This window comes from Betta splendens, chromosome 22 (assembly GCF_900634795.4).
Source record: "Betta splendens chromosome 22, fBetSpl5.4, whole genome shotgun sequence".
Classification (NCBI taxonomy): domain Eukaryota; kingdom Metazoa; phylum Chordata; class Actinopteri; order Anabantiformes; family Osphronemidae; genus Betta; species Betta splendens.
Genome location: NC_040900.2, coordinates 1,632,677 through 1,655,272, shown reverse-complemented (window position 1 = coordinate 1,655,272; position 22,596 = coordinate 1,632,677). Strand labels below are relative to the sequence as shown.

At 49.9% G+C, this 22,596-nt stretch overlaps 2 protein-coding genes across 7 annotated transcripts; both read left to right on the top strand.

Annotated features, from left to right (window-relative positions):
* Nucleotides 1–703: 703 nt before the first annotated feature.
* mthfd1b (methylenetetrahydrofolate dehydrogenase (NADP+ dependent) 1b) lies at nucleotides 704–9,605 on the top strand. 4 transcript variants are annotated; one of them, XR_008693723.1, is made up of 29 exons: nucleotides 705–975; nucleotides 2,529–2,613; nucleotides 2,899–2,958; nucleotides 3,042–3,095; nucleotides 3,238–3,374; nucleotides 3,464–3,564; nucleotides 3,649–3,785; nucleotides 3,939–4,050; nucleotides 4,129–4,256; nucleotides 4,397–4,494; nucleotides 4,571–4,744; nucleotides 4,833–4,969; nucleotides 5,044–5,090; nucleotides 5,158–5,265; nucleotides 5,352–5,426; nucleotides 5,501–5,603; nucleotides 5,687–5,763; nucleotides 5,847–5,987; nucleotides 6,064–6,132; nucleotides 6,286–6,397; nucleotides 6,581–6,720; nucleotides 6,804–6,845; nucleotides 6,988–7,088; nucleotides 7,196–7,373; nucleotides 7,456–7,563; nucleotides 7,646–7,798; nucleotides 7,894–7,990; nucleotides 8,078–8,183; nucleotides 9,466–9,605. XR_008693723.1 is itself a non-coding variant. In XM_055505949.1 (28 exons), exons 1-27 carry the CDS (start codon nucleotides 938–940, stop codon nucleotides 7,981–7,983), a joined length of 2,805 nt encoding a protein of 934 aa, XP_055361924.1. In that variant the 5' UTR covers nucleotides 704–937; the 3' UTR covers nucleotides 7,984–7,990; nucleotides 9,466–9,604. The 4 variants fall into 4 exon arrangements, 2 of the variants coding, with proteins under 2 accessions (XP_055361924.1, XP_028995677.1); XR_003784517.3 differs by lacking the exon at nucleotides 9,466–9,605 and adding an exon at nucleotides 8,275–8,316; XM_055505949.1 differs by lacking the exon at nucleotides 8,078–8,183 and having other exon boundaries at nucleotides 704–975; nucleotides 9,466–9,604.
* A 76-nt stretch (nucleotides 9,606–9,681) lies between these two features.
* Nucleotides 9,682–21,321, top strand: LOC114848932 (coiled-coil domain-containing protein 9B). 3 transcript variants are annotated; one of them, XM_029139857.3, is made up of 13 exons: nucleotides 9,682–9,847; nucleotides 13,368–13,475; nucleotides 13,568–13,672; nucleotides 13,753–13,929; nucleotides 14,629–14,766; nucleotides 17,236–17,405; nucleotides 17,975–18,024; nucleotides 18,102–18,143; nucleotides 18,211–18,307; nucleotides 18,651–18,684; nucleotides 18,756–19,290; nucleotides 19,360–19,442; nucleotides 19,590–21,321. In XM_029139857.3, the coding sequence occupies exons 2-13, from the start codon at nucleotides 13,383–13,385 to the stop codon at nucleotides 19,614–19,616; spliced, it is 1,551 nt and encodes a 516-aa protein (XP_028995690.1). In that variant the 5' UTR covers nucleotides 9,682–9,847; nucleotides 13,368–13,382; the 3' UTR covers nucleotides 19,617–21,321. The 3 variants fall into 3 exon arrangements, with proteins under 3 accessions (XP_028995690.1, XP_028995687.1, XP_028995689.1); XM_029139854.3 differs by lacking the exon at nucleotides 9,682–9,847 and adding an exon at nucleotides 11,723–11,967; XM_029139856.3 differs by lacking the exon at nucleotides 9,682–9,847 and adding an exon at nucleotides 12,010–12,471.
* Nucleotides 21,322–22,596: the final 1,275 nt, after the last annotated feature.

Sequence of the window (22,596 nt, the reverse complement as noted above, 5' to 3'; positions counted from 1 at the left end):
TTCAGGACAACGCGGAATTCTAAAATTTCCCACCTCCCATTTAATAAAGGCTGCAATAGCAGTTTTCGTGGCGGCGTCCACATAAATGGTCCATTTATGTTATGTATTAGACTACATTATTAAGTGTTAATTAAGCAATTACTTCGTGTACCATTTTGTTTGGTTTAATCATTTTCCTCATTTGTCTATTGCTAGTGTTTGGCAGATGTTCATGAGTTCTGCTGACGCCATACATCCCCGATAAGAGCGGCCTCTCCAGGGAACGATGGAAAGTTTGCCCTTCTAACATTTTGACCCTTCGTGGTGATTGTTTGCTTTGCCTTTTCGAAAGTTCCAATTCCGACTTTCCATGAATGACGCATAGTTTGGCTCTTCTTCGTGTTCAGCTCGACGGACCTTTATCGCCACCAACTGTTATGTTATAGAATCACAAAATGTTTTCATAAGGTCGTGTAAGGTGGAAATTATTTTTTATTATTATTTTTATTTAGTAACAATTTAATTTGCATACATATTCCAGGTCCGTCCATCACTGCCCTCTGCTGACCTTCGACGTTTCGGTCTATTTCTCTGCCCAATAGCTGTCCTGGTGGGACGAACAGTAAGACTGAATTTCATTGGATAACATGGTCTAGCAGTATGCGTTTGATTGGCTGTCAGGCGGGTGGCCAGTAGCTACACCTTCCTCTGACGTATTACGCACTCATGGTTGTTTAATTCCATAATACATCCACGCGCTCGCTGGTGCAGAGCTCGTGCGTTAACGCTATTCCCGAAGGTCACTACGTATCTTTTATAGCGGTAATGCTGGTTTTGCTAATGAAGCCACTCACGACAGTTTCTGAATAAACTTAAGTTTCAGAAGAACTTAGTCGTGCTCCTGGTCTTGTCAGGCAGAAGATACCGGCAGCCACACAGATTTCCAGGGCCACTCAAGATGTCAGCCCAAATCATCAGCGGGAAGGAGGTTTCAGCGTAAGTATTAGATTTGATTTTAGATTTGAATGCACGAATATGCGATTAGAATCTGACGAAGCGTGTCTGTGTGACGTCCCGTGCTAAGCAGGCAGCTAATGTTGCAATGAAGCTAGGATTCCTGCATTCAGAGACAAGAACTGCAACCAATTCTAACATGATGCGTTTTAAAACAACATTAAAAAGTATTGTATAGTCCTAGAAACTGACTGTACAAGCAGAATAAAACGACTTCATAACTTGGCAAATAACTGGTTAAACATGTGGGGGTCTGGGTCTGCTGTGGATATTTATTAACTGAGGAACCTCATTGGGGTCTTTGACTGTTGCACAGGCTGCTTTCCTGATAATAGTTAACATTAGTAGAAATGAGGAACCTGTAATTTCACTGACCCTTGACCCTTAGTAATTTCACGATGTTCCGTAAAGTCTGATTGCTCATGCTTTTGGAATGTATTCTGCAGTATTACATGAGCAGCTGTGGCCGTATGATATGATCTTTGCTCTGTTTGACCAGTGAAGCTGTCAGAAACCCTCATTTGCCTGTACTGTAGTTTGATAGGTGAAGGCAGTGTGAGAACTGGTTTCTCATTTCTGCAGTAGTGCAAAATCTGAATGCATTCAAAAAATGTGTTATTACCAAGTTTGCAAAATATTTGTCAGCAGAAACAGAACGTGTAGGAGTTTCAGGCTGCATGTGGCTGTCACAAGACTTGACAGCCTGCGCCCTGTTAACTGCCTCATGGTCCTCATTAGTTAAATTATTTTACGCCCCACAGACGGACCGCACCGCCTGACTTCAGACCTGTGGTCCGATCATTAGATAGAGACAGACTCATTAACTCTAAAACAAAAGCTGACATACTACTGATTGTTCATGATAAGTAATGCTTACAGAATTTAAATGTTTCCTGCTGCTTGTGATCCAACAGGGTTTTCTTTGAAAAGGTTTAATAAACACTGGAACCATCGCCACTTCATCTGAGTTCTGTGTATTGAATAATTGTTTTTACAAATGTGACCCTAGTTGATCAGTGACCAGAAATCGGTCATAAATTTTATCAAGGTAGATGATGTTGTAAAGATTAGTTTTATAAAGTGTCTGTGTAAGACATTAGTTTTTAGAAAATACAGTTTAGAGAAAATGCATGTTTTTTGTTTGTTTTTTAGAAAATACCTAAAAATTGATTCTGTTCCTCTTAGCCATTGTCTGTTGTCTTTGATTAGTTCTGTTTACTAATCGCTGTCTCTTAAAGGCTCTGCTGCTGCTTATCTCTTTGCTCAGCCAAGACTCGGAATATCTTCTAGTTTGATAAGCAAAGACAAAGACCAGTGATCAGTAGTAACAACCTCTTTTGTCCTGGTTTTGCCCTGTGCAGCTGATTAAGCCTGATCTGATCCTGATAACCAGAGTAACAATGACATAATCAGACAGTGTGTATTTAGGTACAAACCTGTAAGTTCAGTGTTCATACCCTGTTCCCATTCTCGTTATAATTATGTGTAAAGGGTTCACTTTGGGCTTTATTCTGTGATGTGTTGTTTTCTTTCAGGCAAGTGAGGGAGCGTCTGAAGAAAGATGTCGAAGAGATGAAACTTCAAGATCCTAACTTCAGACCTGGTCTAGTAGTTTTACAGGTAAGTGCAGGTGGAGGTCGTCATGGGACAAAGATTAAACATGGCTCTGCATGTTTGACTGTTTAATCTTGTTTTGTGTTTTCCTATTGCCTTTTCGCTGAAGGTACTTGACAGGTAAAGATTTGGTTTGTGTATGTGTGCTCAACATTACACAGAAAATGTAGTCATTATAATTAATTAATTACTAATTTATTAATAAATTCATGGAGGAAAACCTAATCAGATCCAAGAAGCAGGAACTATGACCCGTCTCCTTAAACTGATCTAATGTACTGTATCTTTCAGGTCGGTGACCGTGATGATTCAAATCTCTACATCAGCATGAAGTTAAAGGCAGCAGCAGAGGTAAATATCATTTTTGGGAACTATTAATTTCCACAGTCAAAATGTCCAAAATGACCTAAACAAAGATTTTTATTTGTTTGCAGATTGGAATAAATGCCACACACATGAGACTCCCCAAGACGGCAACAGAGGAGGAGGTTCGTTAGTGCAGCTTATCCTGTTGTGTCTCTGTATCCCCACAAACACTCAGTGGTTGTGATATATATATATATATATATATATATATATACTGTACACACCCGTGCACACACGCAGCTGAGAGTTGTGGTCTCTCTGTAGGTACTTCACGCTATCACAGAGGTGAATGAGAACTCTGCTGTTCACGGCCTCATAGTGCAGCTGCCGTTGGACTCGATTCACAAGATGGACACAGAGAAGGTGACCAACGCTGTGGCCCCAGAGAAGGACGTGGATGGGTAAACATACACACACCATTTAATGCAGATTGATGCGTTTATGTATTTTCCTTTGGGAAAATCTAACGAGTGTTTTGGTTCTTCTCCAGACTAACTAGTATAAATGCAGGGAAGCTGGCTCGTGGTGACCTGGGTGACTGTTTCATCCCCTGCACACCAAATGGCTGCATGGAGCTAATCCGACAGACCGGTAAATGTTGCATAGATGCAGACGTCTGTGGTATAGACTATGACTGAACATGGTGCGTTCAGTGACCTGTTTCCTTGTTCATAGGCGTGTCAGTGGCAGGAAAACGAGCAGTAGTGATTGGTCGCAGTAAGATTGTGGGCGCCCCCATGCACGACCTGCTGCTGTGGAGCCACGCTACTGTCACCACCTGCCACTCGAAAACAGCTGATCTGCCTGGAGAGGTATAACAGTAGCATCCTCCTGGTGCAACGACAAAACTCTCAGACATATCATCATAATTCTATAGAAATAAATAAAGCTAGTCTTATCAAAAGTATTATGTCTTCGTCTTTCTATAATTTCTTTATTAATTGTGTGCTTTGCTGCTTGTCCAGGTGGGACAGGCAGACATTCTGGTCGTCGGCATTGGGAAAGCAGAGATGGTGAAAGGAGAGTGGATCAAAAAAGGAGCGGTGGTTATTGACTGTGGCATCAACCATATACCAGGTTTTTAATCTGCTCTAAACATGTAGCAGAGTTTGGTTGTGCTGGCGTTTACATAAAGAGTCTCTGTGTGTCATTCAGATGAGACGAAGTCCAGTGGGAAGCGGGTGGTGGGGGATGTTGACTTCGCCTCAGCTAAGGAGCAGGCCGGCTTCATCACCCCTGTGCCCGGTGGGGTGGGACCCATGACTGTGGCCATGCTGATGTCGGTATGCGTCCAACGAATAAAACCAATCTGATGTTTTATATATACATATGAACATGCAGCGTTGTTGAGACAATGTAAGTGCATTAATTCTATTATTCCAGTGTATATTAGCTCAGAACCTGATTGTAAGTGTTTGTGCAGAACACAGTGCTCAGTGCCAAGCGTTTCCTGGAGAGACACCAGCCGGGGAAGTGGAACATATCTTACAACAAGCTCAGCCTCCAGAAGCCCGTGCCAAGGTTTGACTCCGATCATTCACATGCTGGATGTTTGTTGGATATCTATGCTTCATTCTTTTGGTTCTTTTACTAACAGTGACATAGAGATCTCTCGTTCCTGTGTGGCCAAGCCGATTGACTGTCTAGCCCGAGAGGTGGGTCTCCTCACCGATGAGGTGGAGCTCTATGGCAAGAGTAAGGCCAAGGTCCAGCTGAGCGTTACCAAACGCCTGCGTAACCATCCAGACGGCAAATATGTGGTGGTCACTGGGTAGGTGCTGCTACTGGTTAACGACTTCAGTGTGCGGGAAACATTCAGTTTTGACTGTGTTCACTGTTTTAATTGAATTTGTGTGCAGCATTACGCCCACCCCTTTGGGGGAAGGAAAGAGCACCACCACCATTGGCCTCGTTCAGGCTCTGGGAGCCCACATGAAGCTCAACGTCTTTGCTTGTGTGCGGCAGCCTTCACAGGGGCCGACGTTCGGCATTAAAGGTGAGCAGGTGCTTCACATGGAGTCAAGGTGTTCTACTGGTGGGTTCATATGTAGTTCTGCATCTTGTCTACAGGTGGAGCTGCAGGTGGTGGATATTCCCAAGTCATTCCAATGGAAGAGGTATTACACTAGAAGCTGTGCTGCTCATATAGAGAAACCTTTTGCTAAATAGTCTTTTTGTTCTTAGTTCAACCTTCATCTCACTGGGGACATTCACGCCATCACAGCTGCCAACAACTTGGTGGCTGCTGCCATCGACGCCCGTCTATTCCATGAGGCTACACAGTCTGACAAGGTGGACACTCTGTTCCTTGATGTAAATAGTGTTTGTGGGTACAGTGCATGAGTGAGCCGACCGCTTCTCTTTGTCTGCATACGCAGGCTCTGTTTAACCGGCTGGTTCCACTCACTGGAGGACAGAGGAAGTTCTCTCCCATTCAGATCAACAGACTAAAAGTAAGCGACCACCTCTGACTAGTAGATTGTGATTCACAGGGCACCTGTAACATCACAGTCTTCTGTACATGCAGAAACTGGGCATAGAGAAGACTGATCCCTCCGCTCTCACAGAGGAAGAGATCACCCGCTTTGCCCGCCTGGACATAGAGCCCAGCTCTGTCACCTGGCAGAGAGGTATGGACCTTAAAGACACGTCAGCTGGCTCAGTCGCTCTTCTGTGCTTTGGACTGTATTTATTGAGGACTTTGTCCTTTCAGTGTTGGATACAAATGATCGATTCCTTAGAAAGATCACTATCGGCCAGTCGCCCACTGAAAAAGGATACACAAGAGAGGTAAGCAAGGCCTGGGACGACGACTTGGAAGTTATTGCTGATCAGATGACACACAATTCCTCTTCCACACGCCCACTCTTCAGGCTCAGTTTGACATCACTGTGGCCAGTGAGATCATGGCGGTGCTGGCCCTCACCAGCAGCCTGGAGGACATGCGGCAGCGTCTGGCTAGGATGGTTGTGGCCACCAGCCGGAGCGGACAGCCTGTCACCACGGAGGACCTGGTTAGTGAGTCTGCTTCACACCCCGACCTGTGAAGACCTGTTCAAGCCTCCTGTGATGGTGTCTTGTGCTCTGCAGGGCGTGAGTGGGGCTCTGACTGTGCTAATGAAGGATGCTATCAAGCCAAACCTGATGCAGACCCTAGAGGCGAGTAAGACCCAGCTCAACGTAACCGACGTGGAGCCTCATTGTTTTGTTTGTTTGTTGGTTCAGTGGTTGGATTTTTGTTGTCCAAATCTGTGTTAGCACCAGAAAGAACATAGCCGTGAGTTCTGAGTTTAGTATAATGCACATCCACAGGGAAACCCCGTGTTTGTCCACGCCGGCCCCTTTGCCAACATCGCCCATGGCAACTCCTCCATCCTGGCTGATAAAATCGCTTTGAAGCTGGTTGGACCTGAAGGCTTTGTGGGTAAGTGAGCACATTTTCATCATTAATGTATTAATGTCTTGTTGGATGGAGTAGTTGCAGATTATTATCTGCTTACACTGCACATAAGTAGTACGTATTAGTAATACAGATTCTCTTTTGTGGTGTGACATTAAGCTGCGTGTGTTACTGTGTTTTTTAATGCCTGGGGGATGTGTCCAACAGTGACTGAGGCTGGTTTTGGTGCTGACATTGGCATGGAGAAATTCTTCAACATCAAGTGTCGTTACTCAGGCCTCAGGCCTCACGTGGTGGTGTTGGTGGCAACGGTTCGAGCCTTGAAGATGCACGGAGGAGGGCCAACGGTGAGGCTTCTGTTTTCTTTTTGGTGGTTTCCTGTGTTTCCTGTAGTTTTATGTAACTTTTATTGTGGCTTCTTCTTGTTCAGGTCACTGCTGGGATGCCTCTGCCGAAGGAATATATTGAGGAGGTAATGACTAAAAAAGGATTGATCTACAATGCTGTTGAACGCTGTGATGTTTAATTCGAGAGGTCTAAAATCTCTTGAATCTTAATGCTGGTTCATGACGCTCTGCTGAGCTTGTCCTAAAGTAAAGTGTGTGTTGGTCTAGAACCTTGAGCTGCTGGAGAAGGGATGCAGCAACATGAGGAAGCAGATAGAAAACGCTCAGCACTTCGGTGTTCCTGTGGTGGTCGCCGTCAACGCTTTCAAGCAAGTCACACACACACACACACACGCTCATGGTTTAGGTTTCAGCTGCCTGGTCCGTCACCGGTGAGCGGGAGAAGGTTTCTATTTAATGGCTTTTCCTCCTGCAGGACCGACACCGAGGCCGAACTGGACTTGATCTGCCGCATGGCCAAGTCTGCAGGCGCCTTCGACGCAGTGCAAAGCTCTCACTGGGCTGAGGGCGGCGCCGGAGCAGTGGCACTGGGTCAAGCGGTCCACAGGGCCTCAGAAGCCCCTAGCAGCTTCAAGTTCCTCTACGACTTGGAGGTACAGTATGAAAACACTGTTGGTGTACGTCTCATACTGGTCGCTGAAAAACACTGATGTCACTGTGGATTTCTAATTTCAGCTCCCTATCGCTGACAAGATTCGAATAATTGCCCAGAAAATCTATGGCGCAGATGATATCGAGCTGCTGCCAGAGGCCCAACACAAAGTGGAGCTTTACACTAAGCAGGTCGGCGCCGCCTAAAGCCAAGTGTTTGTAGCTGCTGCCGGTGGGAGAATCTGTGTTTTGAGTTATTCGTGTTCTTCCTCAGGGCTTTAGCAGTCTCCCAATCTGCATGGCAAAGACTCACCTGTCGCTCTCTCATGAGGCAGACAGGAAGGGCGTCCCCACCGGGTTCGTCGTGCCGATTCGGGACATCCGGGCCAGTGTGGGCGCTGGTTTCCTGTACCCGCTGGTCGGCACGGTAAATAAACTGGGCACCGTTGGCCCAAATGAACGTGTCACAGTCAATGCATTGATAAATGAATAGCTGCTTGCTCTCCGTGTCCCACTCCTTAGATGCCCACCATCCCTGGTCTGCCCACCAGGCCTTGTTTCTATGATATCGACCTGGACCCTGAGACTGAGCAGGTTAACGGCCTCTTCTAGAAACAAGGTAGACGATGCAAGCGTATTAATGCAGCATTTATACAGAAACCGTTTGCACATGTTAAAACATCCATTTGTGTCCTTTCTTTCACAGCATACAGCTGTGACCCAGCGCCCTCAATCAACTGTGATGGACTAATAACTGGTTGCAGCCTATTTCTTAGACACTGATCTGTCCCAGAACTTCCACCGACCAAAATGTGAAAAAAAGTCTTAACATAGAAAACGTTTTGTCTTGATGCAAATCTGAGTGATGCCAAACGGCCAATCATGTTTTTCCTTCTGTGTCAGGCATCAATCAGCCCTGCTTCAAAATAAAAATATCAAACATGACGTAAACATGACATCATGACATCAGAATAGTGAGTTAAAGTCTGAATCATACACACACCTGAACATCATCAGTCACTGCTGCTGAGTTTGATATGTTTAATAAGTCACACAAAATTATACACTTGAACTTTATTTCCAAATAATGTCTTTATATGAGCAACCTGTGATTGGTTGCTGCTCTGCTTAAAGCTGATCAGGAGCCGTGTCCGACTATGATGACGTGCTGATGTTGTTAATAATAATAGTGATGTGTACTCTGCCACGCCCCGGCCCCAGGGGAGAGGAAATGCCTCTAGTTCTGTTTCGACACACGCTCCAGTCTATTCAGCGGATTGAGCTCACTGACTTCTACATAAATTTTCATCAACTCTGCTGCACATTGTTGAGATTCTTCAACATTCAATTATCAAGCATTACAATCATCTGTTGCGGTTTTAATGAATTCAGTAAGAAACAACAAACTACTTTTTGTGGATTACTTTATTCTGGGTCTATTTATGTGCGCCACGGCCGGCTCCACCGGCGGCGTGCTTCTCCTTGGCCTCCTGGCCGTGGGCGTGTCCTGGGACGTGGCCTCCATGCTCTCCCTTCTTCTCTGGTACCTTCCCCTGCGAACAGCCGGAGGGTCAGTTGCTCACCTGAATGAGGGGTCGTTGGAAGAGATGCAACGTTCTGCTTTACCTTTGCACACTTGGCAGGATCCTAAAAGAGAGAAGTTAAATAAGCACTGGTATAAAATAACAAGAACCCAGTGAATCAGAGAATAGAAAGCATAAGGTCTTACTCCGCCTGGACCTCCGGCCTGATCAGGCTTCTTTGCTTTATCAGCCTGAAACAGGAAACAGCAGTAAATAACGTTTTCATGGTGTTTGTCACAGCTGAAGAAAAGAAAAACAGACTCACCGTTTTGGCTGTTTGATGGGAACACAAGAAAAGTCGTTAGAAATGTGCATATTAATAAAGAAAACTGACAAACTAGCATGTGTGCAAATAAATAAAAACTTTCTTCTGCATTTCACATTAGTTCAAACGATTTGATGCGTTTTGTCCAAAATGATCTCAATGCACTAACGTGCAGCGTCTCAGCTGCAGAACTCTTTAAATATGTATGAGAGAAACTTACGGTCACTCATTGTGTCTTGTTGGCAGGTGCAGTAAAGTTTCTCCTGGAGAAAGAGCAGAAGCAAACATCAGAACGTGTCACCGCATACAGTCCGACCCACAGCCCCCGATTCATACCTGGAGCAGAAGTCTGTGCTTTGGTTCTGATGTGTCTGCTCATTCTGTATTTATACAGTGTGTGTGTGTGTGTGTGTGTGTGTGTGTGTGTGTGTGTGTGTGTGTGTGTGTTACCGCTGCAGGCAGCGCTCAGGTTGTGAAATCACGGATGGGACTTAGGTGTGGCCCCAGGAAACCTCTGAGCGTGTTTTTCTGCCTGAGACCGGCTGATGGTTGAATCAAGGACACAGTACGCGGAGGAGACGTGCTTCAGGTCCAGACGTTCCCCCACAGAACAGAAAGCCATGTCAGTGTGAGTAGCAGGGAGTCAGGCCGACGTGGTTTATCAGCAAACTAGAACCCTCTGCTCCAGATTATGTTAAATGGAAGTTCGTATTTGCAGGTGCCGTGTGAGCACGTCTTAAACAGCAGATCCACACATTCCACTGGCTTTTACGATGGGGAGGTTCCGTTTTACACGTAGCGTGTCTTTGCCTGTTTCACATTACTGTCGTGTTGATCAGTGTTGCTTCAAGAGATTCATTTTGACTACAGCGATGCGTTCAGGTGCCAAGTTACAGTAACAAGTCCTGGCAACAGCAGACACGTGCTGGATTTTTCCCCCATGATGTTAATTGGAGACAAAGCTCTGACCGAATGAACGTGGTACATTTACTGAGCAGCAGCGTTCACTGTGACCTGGTGATTATGGGCATTCGTCCTAAATGTCTCCATTAATCCAGTTTCATATTCAGTTGAATCACTGACGTGATCCAGGCTCCGTCTCCATCGTTGGTGTGCTTCTGACTATAGATGACACTCTCATTGTTGAATTGGAAGAATGAAACACTCCTTTCATTGTCTGCAGACGAGCATCAGAGCAGGTAACGGCTCTCAGCTTCAGACACGTCTGGAACAGACTTTGACAGGAACGTTTAATCTGGGTTTGATCTCAGCAGGCACAAACAAGACGGAGTCTGTGGCGCGTTGTCCAAAGGACGGGACGCCTGCATCGGCTGCAGACGCCCAATCACAGGCTTCAACCTGGAGCAGCTCTGAACCTGAATCTGAACCTGAGCGATGCTCACGTCTACATTCACATAATCATTCATCGTATTTAGAACAAACACCTAATCATCACACTAAGTAGAGTCTGAATCCTCCACTGCTGCAGCGACTGACTGTTGTTAAACATGCCGTGTCTCTGCATCTGTGTGTGATTGTCTGTACTTGAGTTGAGCAGAAGTTGGTCTGATCTGAACCAAACCATGCTCCTCGTGTTTGTGGCTCCTTTCTGCTGAGGCTGTGGCGCCGTCTTGTGGCCGTGATGATGCTCGTGATGATAGTGATGCTGATGCCCCACGTTTCTCCATAACTTATTCATTCCAATGGAGCTGCAGCCATTAGCACAACGAATGCTCAAGTATTAACATGTTAAGGCGCCTTCACATTCTGAGACATTAATCCTAAAGTGAATGGGGCCTTTCCTCCTCATCAGGATTGATCCGTGCAGAATGTGAGCTATGTGGAAACGCTGCGGCTCAGACTCAACGTCAGACATAGAGTGACTGACTTCATTAGTCGAACGGCTCGGCCTTTCCCACTTGGCAGATGCAGCATGTCGTGCACGCTGAATTCTGGGAAATTTGGAACATTCCCAACAACCCCCCACTCCCCACACTATCTCCACCCCCCCCCCCCCCACCCCCCCCCCCCCCCCCCCCCCACACACACACACAGCCTTTAGGAGGCTTCTGCGCTGAACAAGTAGTCTGGAGCTGCTATGAGACACAGCTGTTGTCTCGATTGTGTTGTCTGCATCTATTAAGCCACGTGTTCAGATGTGAATGAGGCTCTTCATTTTATTTTCTTCAGCCTCCTCGCTTTGCCAGGATACAAAGACCAGCACCAGCTTAAAGAATGAAGGTCCGCTATCTGAACGTGGATTCATACTTCCTGTTGCCTTGGGTGGTTTTACAGACTCCCACAAGAATAATTTAAATTTTTTTAATTAGAAATATTATTCCTTTTTTAATTATTGCGACTAAAGAACGGAGCTAATTTGATGTCATTAACGCTGGCGAGCGTTTTTGACTGGTGTGTTGTGAGGAGGGGGCGAGTGAGGACGGGAAAGAGCAAGTGCTTGAGAACGGGAGAGAGGAGGAGAGAGAGCATATGTGCGCTAGGGTGGGAGGGTTGGAGAGAGAGCGAGGCAGAGCGAGAGGCGGTGGGTGCTGTGAAATCCGTTAACAGGGGAGCTCTGTGCGTTTGTTAGACGTCTTGGCCGCTTGCCCAACTTGGCTCATTGTAATCGAGGCATGATCGTGGACTCCAGGCAGCGCTCTGTGCCTCCTCGGCTCGCTCTCGCCCTCGCCCTCGCCCTCGCTCTCGCCTGGACCCAGCCCAGTGCTCGGCGCTGACATGGACAGACCTGTGAGTGCCTCCCTCTGCTTCCCCTTCTCTCGCTCGCTCTCCGTCTTCTGGTGTTAGGTTCCCCCTCTTTCTCCTGTGCTGTGTCGCAGATTTCGCTGTGTGCAGCTCTGCCTCGCTCGCTCGCTCGCTCGCCCGCTCCCTCCCTCCCTCCCTCGCCTGTAGGTGGGTAGAAGGACGCCTTGGCAGCCTTCTCTCTGCAGGGCCCCCTCCTCTCCCTTCAGGCTGCCCGTCCGGTCATGGGTGCCGTCCGCTGGCAGAACCACAGCGCTCTCCGGGTTTTGTTGTTGTGCGTGAGCTGTGCTGCATCGCAGAACCGAGCGGCCGGAGCCGCACAGAGCCTCTGCGCCGTGGCTGGAGGAGGCCGGCGAGCTGCAGCCTTGCACAGATTTGGAGTCGGTAGCTTGCGCCTATTCTTGGTGGTATGTCCTCATGGTGTGTTGTGTTTGGATCCCCTGGCAACTAGGAGCTGTGAGGTGACCGCTTTCCAGCCGACGGCCCGTCTCAGTGAGTCCCAACTTTTCTGGTGCTCTCTGTGCATTTGCAGGTTTGAGAGGAGACCATGTGGATCCAGGACGCGCTCTGTGTTCTTCTCCTAGACGTCAGACATTTAAAGCATGTGTCGCTCTGATAGGGAGATTTGAACGCTGAGGCTGAGCATCACAGCAGCGTCAGACGGTCTTTCAAGGCGTAACAGTGACTGGATGCGGGAAACAAAGCGTGAGCCTCGGTGCCCTCGCCAGCCGTGAGTCATGGTTCTGAGCTGGTGATATCACACACAAACAGCCACGACTCTATTGTCATCGCTGGGTCAACAGCAGGGGGACGACTGACTCACGCTGGCAGGTCTACTTCCTGTCTCCATCAGGACTCCAGCCCCTCTGGGGAACGCGTCGTGTGGATTAAGGGCCTCTGCAAAAACACATTATTTCCTTTTACAGCTTCGACACGATGCAGTGGCAACATTTCAGTTTGGCTGCGTCGCTGTCACTTCGCACCAGCTGTGAATAACAGCAGATGATGCCAACGTCGATGATTCCAACGTGTTTCAGCCGCCGCAGCCGAGAGTGTAGTTTTTTAATTAGCAGTGCTGCTGGTGCGATGACTGACATGTTTGTGAGGATGTGAAGAAAGAAAATCACGTCTCGTTGGTTCCTGCGGAGTAAGTGGTGAAACTTTAAACGGAGGGTGAATCACGCATCTTTTATTCAGGCTTTTATTGTGCTCTGTGCCATCGGCCGCAGGGTTGTTGGGATGCTGAGGATGCTCTGGTCTCCCTAATGAGCCCGGTCACACTGCGAGCTGGCGAGAAGCTGTTTAGGGACAGCATCCGTCCGTGTTGAGTAGGATCCAACGTGTGCAGAGCAACAGGCCTGAACCCCATGTTACGTCTCCGCTTCCAGACGTCCAGTGACACGATGCCCAAGAAGGATCATGAGCGGGACCTGGAGCTGGACAAGAAGATCGAGGCTCTGCGCAGGAAGAACGAGGCGCTCGTGAAGAGGTACAAGGTGAGTCCCTGTGGAGTCAAAGCTCCCACCTGAGGCTCCAGGGTCGTCTCTGAAGCTGTGAGACTCTAACGAGCCTCCTCTGCTGCGTTTAGGAGGTGGAGGAGGACAAGAAACGGGCCGAGGAGGAGGGGATGGCGCTGCAGAGCCGCAAGGGCAAAGCTGAGGATTTAACCATCACCATCAGCAAGTCCACCAGCGTGAGTGTCAGAGAGAGTGATGCCATGATGCTGTGTCACCAACTGCTTCAACACGCTGTGTTAACCGATGCCCGGAGCAGGAGAGCCGCGTGGTGGTGACCAAGCCCTTCAGAGGACAGCAGGAGGCCGACGGGCCGGGCGCCGGTTCCGACGGGCCGGGCGCCGGTTCCGACGCGCCTCCGCAGGGCGATGGACCGCCGCCGGGCGCCGGCCGCAGCCACAGGAAGCAGCTGACGGTGACTATGGCGGGAAGGAAGGTGAGCAGGGAGCAGGAGCGATGGAGACGCAGCATCCAGGCCGTTAGTGAGTCAAAGCCGCACACACACAGAAGCTGTGCTCCACCAGCGTCCAGCCGCTGCCAAAGTTAAAGAGAGCTCAGCACAGATAATTAGGAGAAGGAACAGATTTTAGTTTTGGTACAAGTCGACTAGTTTCCTTCTGGAAGCTGTGACTGGAGCAGAAACCTGCAGCTTCTGCTCCCACCCTGCAGACGTAACATGTTACAGATCAAAGAATGAGTTTCAGCTTCAGGCTCCAGTGTATAAAAAACGTAAGAATGAACAACTGACACCAGAACGTTTTGAACGTGATTAAAGCAGGTCTGAGGTCAGTTAATAGACTGAGTATCTGATAAACACCATCTATAGATACATTTAAAAAGGTTCATTAAGGCTTCAGTGTGTCACAATTCTCCAACGTCTTAGTGCAGATGATCCTCATTCTCGTGCGGCGCCTTCAGTTTCCACCGCAGTGAATTCCAGCATCAGGGTCGACACAGACAGCAGCAAATCTAATGCCTTTACTCTTCAGCCATTCAGCTTTCTGCTGAAGCCGTCTAGTCAGAGGAAACATAAGCACCAGAAACGCAGAGCATTTTGCAGTAACCATGTGTTTACATGGGACATTCATTTAAAACCATGATCACCCTGTCTGTCTAACGCGTCCGTTCCTTCCAGGGAAAGAGGCTGGTGAGCGAGAGGCCGGACAAGCGGCCGCGGCCCCCTGCGGAGGTCAGGAGCCCCACAGATGACGGACAGGCCAGACGCGTGGAGGCGGGGGAGAGGGGGAGGCAGCCTCCTCACACGGACACGCAGGTCTGAGCCCCCGCTGGCTGCTCCCTCTTTGTCCGTCTGCGCCGCCGCAGCGCGTTTTACATAGATGTCAGACATGTCGGCTGGCCACGCCCTCCAGCGATGGAGCACAATGGGTGTGGACAGAGGGACTGGGAGCAGACCGTGGCTCTGATTGTCACCCCCGTCCTGTCCTCTGTGCTGCTTTAGTGGTGTTTATCAGATGAAAACGCCCTCCTGGCCTTTACGTCACGTTAGCTGTGAATCAGGCTGTAAAGTCTCTGCTGAGCCATGAAAGATAGATGGATGCCGTTGAATCTGTGCTCACGGCGAGCGAGTGGAGCGACCCGAGCCCATGTTTAATGCAGAGCCCCATGCGGTTCCCCCTGGCCGGCGCTGAAATGCCACGCTGCCTGACCTCAGGCCCCAGGTATGCAGACGCTCCGCAGCAGCTGCTGCGCCTCAGCGTGACACCACGCGGGCAGCTGATCCTCACTGTAAACACTGGGGCCCGGTCTAAATATGTATGCGAGCGTGTCATGGGCCGGGCCTCGCTGACCCGTCTGGGTTCATGGACACGCTGCCCCCCCCCCTTTGATTTAAGTGGCCCGAAGCAGCAGCCGGGATCCAGCGCGTCAGGCGTCTGTGAATCCGTCAGAGCAGCAGAGACCGCGAAGGTGACGTCATGCAACGAGATCACTGCGCGTTACTGAGACTGTGACGAGGGAGTGGTTGTGATAGTGACAGCAGCTCAGAGGCAGGAAGAAGCAGAGGTCTGTCTCCTCTGGAGTGTTGTTTCCCCATTCCCACCGTCCTGAAAGGGCCCATTTGATCTAATTAACATTCAACTGCCTCCTTGTTGAAAAGGCTCATTATGGAGCCGAGGAGACGGGCCTGGCTGCGAGCCAGGGAAGGGTCAGTGAGGGAGAGGAAGACGCAGTGTGAAGGAAGGAGCGGCGGTGGCGTCGGGGGGGGGGGGTGCTACAGTATGTGCCAGACTGCGTGCAGCGTGTGGGCGGACGCTGGACTGGACCGCTCTGCTGCATTCACTGTCCTCTGCTCAGGGCCGGCAACGGCAGCGTGACTCATCCTGTGTTCAGTCAGAACCGCTGGAAGCGGCTGCGACCCCGTGACCCGGTGGCAGCGACCACCCAGAACCAGAGGCGCCACGCGGCGCCGTGGCCTCGTCACCACTAGGGGGCGGTGTGAGCCTCTCCATCCTCAGCAGAGCCTGTCCTCCCTTTAATCGCTGTCACTGTTGATGCCGGCGGTTAAGTGACTCTTTGAAACGAAGCCTAATTGTCTGGGACCACGCCGCTTCGCGGACCCGGCTGCTTCTCTCATCTGGACGAGGGCGTCAGCGTCTGGGCACCGGCTCTCGCGCCGCCGTCCTGCAGCAGCTCAGGGGCGTCTCACAGAGACAGGGGCCGAGTGGAGGCTTCAAAGCTCCACGTGACGCGTGACGCTGCACCGCGCTGCTCTGCAGAGCGGCCCGGCCGGCGGGGCGTTCAGGGACACTGCTTGTTTTTTACTGTTACGTAAGAGTCCGCTTGTTATTTGTAGACTCATGCACTTTAAACCTCTTCAGGCTCATTTAGGCCTAAACCAGTGCAGCGTTGTTGAGTCGTCCAAAATGACCTCTTGATTATTTTTCTTTTTAAATCATTAAGGATCACATAATCTTTGTGTGACCTCGTCCCATCGTGCTCTCTGCACCACCCAGACCATGTGGAGTCCATCGTACCCCTAGGCTCAGACGGCTTCTCTTCCTTCACCCACGGAGACCAGGAACTGAGAAGTGCTAATTAGTTGTGTGGCCGGGCCTGTTAGGACATGAGAACCTCCTTCCCCTGTGGCCCGGCCGCCTCCGAGGCCCCGGGAGGCAGAGGGACGAGCACAGATGTGAAGGCCGTGTTTACTCGGCTGTGATTGGTTCACACCTGAGGGGACGACGTCATCGTGTTTCTCTGGTTTTACATTGTGCTCTGTGAAGCCAAGGCCTCTTCCTCTCAGAGGCTGCTGGTGCTTTACGTGACTTCCCTCAGGGCTCGCTGCTGTTTGTCCTCACGGCCCGGCCTCTGGCCCTTTGATGTAGCTCAGAGCCTGCATCAGATGTGGGACGCGTGAGTCCTTCCTGCTCTCGTCGCTGAGATCAATAAACAGGTTACAGAGGATGGAGGACAGCCGCATAATTGCATTTACTGTACGCTGCACTTTTCCTGGAATATTGTCTCTAAGAGTTTGATTGTGCTGCTGTGGTTAACAAAGATGAAGCTTGTGCAATCAAATGGAAATGAAATGGACTGAGGCACAGACATCAGTATTCACTGTGATGGTCATTTACAGTAACAGCAAAGTGCTCTTATTGGATTCCTGCTTTAACCCACTGCCTCCTCTGATCTCTGCATCGGTGCCATTATTGAAGGCAGCCTTAATGAACGCGAGGTTCCTCCGCTGCTCTGACAAACGCAGAGCTGCTTTGTGTCCATGTAGGAGAGCGAGAGCACCACAGACCTCAACATCCCGACGTCCAGAGAGGAGCAGGAGGAGTACCTGAGGTGGAAGAGGGAGCGCGAGCAGATCGACAGGGAGCGAGTGGCTCGTCACAAGAACGCGAAGGGCCAGTGGAGACGGGCGTGGGACGTGGACAAGACGGAGAACATGTGAGCACGCTGTGGCGGTTGAGTTCTCAGGCTCCTATTGGCTGCTGGGCAGCGACTTTGATCCTAGTAACATCTAATTCAATAATGTTATTATGCCGATGAGAAAACCCCTTAGGATGTTTTTATAGAAACAGGCCTCGTCTAGTTTACACAGATGTTATTAACACTTTAGATGCATTTAGACTGGTGGGAAAAAGCAGAAGATGCTGGAAGAGGATCAACGCATAATTACATTTAGGTGAAGTGTATGATCAGAGGCGCTTCAAGCATCCTCCAGTTTAAAAGGAGCAACAGGAAAGCAAACAGCGCTTTTCAAAGTACAAAGTATGTTCAAGTAAATCAACGTTCAGTTTAGGGAGGATCAAACGTAAAGAGACAGAGCAGCAGCTATTTTTAGTCGGGTTGAGGGAGGAATTCTTCGCCTTATTTGGTGACGAGGCTCCGAGTCAGAGAAGACGAGGGTTCAACCGTTTCGACGCTTTACAGTGAACTCTGCTTCTGTAAAATGCTCTACGTTAGTCCAACGTCAGACGAGCCTGTTGATGTCACATTATGGTTCTGCCTTTTAGGTTTTCAGACAAATCCCTGCCTGATCGAGACTGGGGGTCGTCCAGCAGGGGTGAGTCCTCACACAACAGCCACTGATCAGAACACGCTTTACCTCCTTCCTCCTACATGAATTCTGTTCCCTCCAAGGGCGACACGCTAAGCGAGGACAAGGCAGAGCCGACGGCAGAGGTACGCAGGTTCAAAGCGCCTCATCTCGCTCAGTGCAGCCTTTATATTTTGGATGTTTTCGTCTTAGGTCACGAGAAGAGAAGCAAAGACAAGGGCTCTAAAAACGTGCTAGTGATGAGCAGCAAAGCGAAAGGCAAAGACCGGCTGACGGGGAGAGCCCGGAGGTCAGTAACACGCGTACGCGCTGATCACGGCCTCTAATCGCACATGTAAGAGGAGGCGTGTTTTCTGATTCAATGTTCCCAAAGATCCCCCGGACGGCGTGCGCTTTGGCAGATGACTCAATTACCCAGAAGGCTTTGTTCACGTCCCACTGTGTTCATTAGTTGCTCAGCGTTCTGCAGAAAGCAGCGGTTTGTCTGAGCATCCGGTGGTTCATAACAAGGACTCACTCTGGACGTGCCTGACGCTCAGTTGCCTCATTCTCTAAAACCATTTCTTATCATTTGTAAATAATATCTTTTCTGGTTTAGGGTCATCTCACACATATGAATGTCTGTTTTTTAGGTGGCAGGCGAATGAAGAAGGAGGAAGTGTTCAGGTGAGTGGTCACAGCTAAATAAGTGCAAGTACAAAACCAATGAGAAGCCAAAGCATCTTCTTGTTGCTCAGACGTCTGATACGACCTTGGAGGAGTTCTTGGAGGAACTGGACGCGCTCACAGACACTGAACCAGAGGAGCAGAGAGATCCGGACACAAAAGCAAAGCCGTCGTCGGGCCCAGGTTCTACGAGTCCATGTGATGAAGGAAGCGCTGCCCTGAGAGAGGACGACCCCCCCCCACAGAAGCCAGAGGCCTCATCCCCCCGCGGATCAGAGAAGAAGGTCCGCTTCTCAGAGGAGCTCATCCTGGTGGCTCATCAGAGGAGACCCCCCGGCTCTCAGGACTCTGCCAGCTCAGAGCCCAGAAATCCGAGCTCAATTAAAGCTTCTTCACCTAAGAAGTACAAACATGATCCAGAGAAGCCGCAGCAGCGTGAGCAGGGCAGTGCTCCGGATCGGGGAGGTGGTCCTTCTGATCCTCCTGTTGCCGAGCAGCAGGCTCGTGACACTGGATGTACTGAGGAGGAGCCCCCCGCTGTGAACGGCAGTGCCTCTGAGCAGCCTGTGGAGCTGGTCAAGTGCAGCATCAGCAGCAGTCACGCAGGTAAGCAGCCGCCTCACTGTCCCTGTCTGGATGAGGTCAGGATTCACTGACGGCCGCTCTCTCTCACAGAGGAGCTGATAGATTCAGGTCTGTCGGTCCTGAGCCTGGAGTCGGGAGACACACGCCCAACACACTCCACCAGCAGTGACAAGGTCAGTGCAAAGGACAGAGCCCTGCATGTGGACATGGACTGATGGAGTCAATGACCAGTGGATGGAGAGAGAGAGAGAGAGAGAGAGAGAGAGAGAGAGACGTTCAGGAGCCAGTTAAAGCCAACTGTCTCTGCTCTGTTTTTTCAGGCACGAGAACATGGGAAGATCGTCTGAGTCCACGCGTTCGGGAAGAGGACCTGAAAAACCAAAACGCAGCGACGGAGCCCTGAGAACGTTTCTCACCTTAGAGACCTGGTTTACATTTTCATTTCGCTGTGGCACATCCCACCAAATGAATGATTGCAGGAACGATGCTCCAGTCCTTTCTACGTGCAAGCACTTTAGTACGAGCCGCGCTCCGGGCGGCCGTTGGTCGGCTGCTTCAGTGCAATATGACTGAATGTTTACATTTGAATGCAGGAGGAATGTCAGGAGGCTGCTGATTGGTTCAACCTGGGCGGCCTTGAAAGTGAGACCAGCCAGTCAAATGTTTAGTGCCTAAAGCGCCTCACGGGCGTTTCCTGTTTGAGTCACGCTGACGGAACGGCGGCGGCGGCCTGACACATGCAGGTTGCTAGCTCCTTCCAGCATCAGTCGAGGACCTTTAATGAGGTAAAGGTCACATTTAGGGCTTGTCTCATTGCTCCTACCAAGACACTGCTTGGGTTTACAAAATGTTCATATGTTTTATTGCCTGTGTGAAGGAGAAGCGGTTCAGTTGTAAATAACGTCTGTGTCTCTGGGAGAAGCCCATCAGTTCAGAGCTGGGTTCCTGTGAGGTCGCGGCTTGTGGAGCAGAGGGCGCGTTACAGCACAGGACAGTGGTCATAGACGCCGGCGCCACAGCTGTCGCTGCAACTTGAATCGCACATTTCTAGTTCCTACTATTTACGTAAAAATAGAATTAGGGGAATTCTGAGCAGACCTGAAGGCAGCATCTTAAAGGTGTGGCGTTTGCCCAGCAGAGAGGATCATGGGAAGTGCAGTGTTTTATCCAGCTTCATGGAGGAACAGGTTGAGGCTGGTTGATCCTCGACTTCAGCTGCTGCAGCAGCCGCTGACGTTGTTAAGAGTAGCTGAGCTTTTCTGGTCTTCCTCCGACGGCGTTCTCGGTCCTTTCTCATGGATCTGTCCTTTGCTGTAACAACCAGTCGAGGCTGCGAATCATAAACTAATTAGGGAAATGGCGTTGGGTGTTTTTTTTTTTCGCCCCGTGTTCCGTAGAGGTTCTGATTCCCCGCCTTGAGCTTCATAGCGACGGATCTTCCAGGTTCCGCGTCAGAGCACTGTGATTACAGCCTTGGGGCCACGTTCCAGGCTTCCTTGGTGAAGGTTGTTGTGCCTTGAGTTCAGACAGTGACGATGGTAACACACGTAGGATTCTCTGTGACGTGTTTGGTTTTTTTTTTTTATTGAGTCTGTCTTCAGAGGAGACCTCTGCTTTTCTGCACTAGTAAACTGTTACATAACCTTAAGTAGAGTGACCTGCAGGACCCGTCGGCCGCAGCTCTTACATAAAATAACCAAGAAACCAGTAGAAGCACAGTCACAGAGAAAGCGTGCTGTATTTGAACAGGGGCCTTATTCTGTATCACACACGGAATCTAAATGAATGTCCAGTAGTTAGTTTGAACCGCAGGTCGCACAGATGGTGTGTAAATATTGAACCTCCCTGTGGGAACGTGTGACCTTCAACCAGCAGCTCCTTCTCCTGCTTCTCCTGAGACGTGTTGATGGCGGCTCCTGCAGGCGTCCACACACTGGCACCAAGGAACTGGCGTGAGAAGATGTGATTCCAGCGTCAGTGCTCGAGCCCATCTGTGTGCAACTTAATTTAATGTAGAACAACTTTGAAGGAATAAAGTTTTGCTGTATTTCATGAAGTGTGTTTTCTCTGAGCTTGAAATGGAACAAGTCTGACCTGGATCCGCTGCGTCGGTTCATTGAGCTCTCTGAGGACTGTTACGCTGGAGACGACAGGTGGGACCTCCCACAGGTGTCACTCTTTTAATTGTCTCATCCCAGGGGTGTCTCCATAGCAGCCTTCTGGCTGAGACGCTGGATGCAGTGAGTGATGGTGTGGAGGGTCTGACGTAACCGCACACACAGAGTGGGGGAGGTATTATGGAAATGAGGTCCGTAGGCTGTGCGAGAGGGTTGATGTGCAGTGTAGGACTGTCAGCTGCTCTCTGCAGTGAGGTGAAGCTTTAAACTTCAGCCTCGGCCAGGGAAAAACAGACAGCGCTCGTCTTTTGGCCGGGTGGCTTCCGGGCAGTTTCTTGGCAGCTTCCTGGTAGTTTCTGGGCAGTTTCTTGGCAGCTTCTTGGTAGTTTCTGGGCAGTTTCCTGGCAGCTTCCTGGCAGATTCCTGGCAGCTTCCTGGTAGTTTCTGGACAGCTTCCTGGCAGCTTCCTGGTAGTTTCTGGGCAGTTTCTTGGCAGCTTCCTGGTAGTTTCTGGGCAGTTTCTTGGCAGCTTCCTGGTCGTTTCTGGGCAGTTTCTTGGCAGCTTCTTGGTAGTTTCTGGGCAGTTTCCTGGCAGCTTCCTGGCAGATTCCTGGCAGCTTCCTGGTAGTTTCTGGACAGCTTCCTGGCAGCTTCCTGGTAGTTTCTGGACAGCTTCCTGGCAGCTTCCTGGTAGTTTCTGGGCAGTTTCCTGGCAGCTTCCGGGCAGATTCCTGGCAGTTTCCTGGCAGCTTCCGGGCAGATTCGTGGCAGCTTCCGGGTAGTTTCTGGGCAGTTTCCTGTCGGCCTCTGGGCGGCTTCCAGGCAGTTTCTTGGCAGCTTCCGGGCAGCTTCCAGACGGCTTCCTGTCTGCTTCCGGGCAGTTTCCTGTCGCCTTCCTGTCAGCTTCCGGGCGGCTTCCAGGCAGTTTCCTGGCAGCTTCTGGATAGTTTCTGGCAGTTTCTGGCAGTTTCCGGGCAGCTTCCTGGTAGTTTCTGGGCAGTTTCCTGTTGGCCTCTGGGCGGCTTCCAGGCAGTTTCCAGGCAAACAAGCTCATTAAAGAGCAGCTTTCTCCCAAAGTCATGGCTCATTTCAACATGCAGCAGCAGTGAGACTCAGCCTATTAAACGCATTCACAAGCAGAAACCCTGCTGCTGCAGAACAGCCATTAGTGGCCTGACACTCGCAGAGCGGCTCCATTAAGCCTCAGATG

Coding starts and splice junctions, on each gene's coding strand:
- mthfd1b (XM_055505949.1), top strand. CDS start 938: ATGTCAGCCCAAATCATCAGCGGGAAGGAGGTTTCAGC. Junction 3,375..3,463: donor CCAGAGAAGGACGTGGATGG/GTAAACATACAC, acceptor GTTCTTCTCCAG/ACTAACTAGTATAAATGCAG. Junction 4,495..4,570: donor CTCCAGAAGCCCGTGCCAAG/GTTTGACTCCGA, acceptor TTTTACTAACAG/TGACATAGAGATCTCTCGTT.
- LOC114848932 (XM_029139854.3), top strand. Junction 13,673..13,752: donor CCATCAGCAAGTCCACCAGC/GTGAGTGTCAGA, acceptor TGCCCGGAGCAG/GAGAGCCGCGTGGTGGTGAC. Junction 17,406..17,974: donor GTGGACAAGACGGAGAACAT/GTGAGCACGCTG, acceptor TCTGCCTTTTAG/GTTTTCAGACAAATCCCTGC.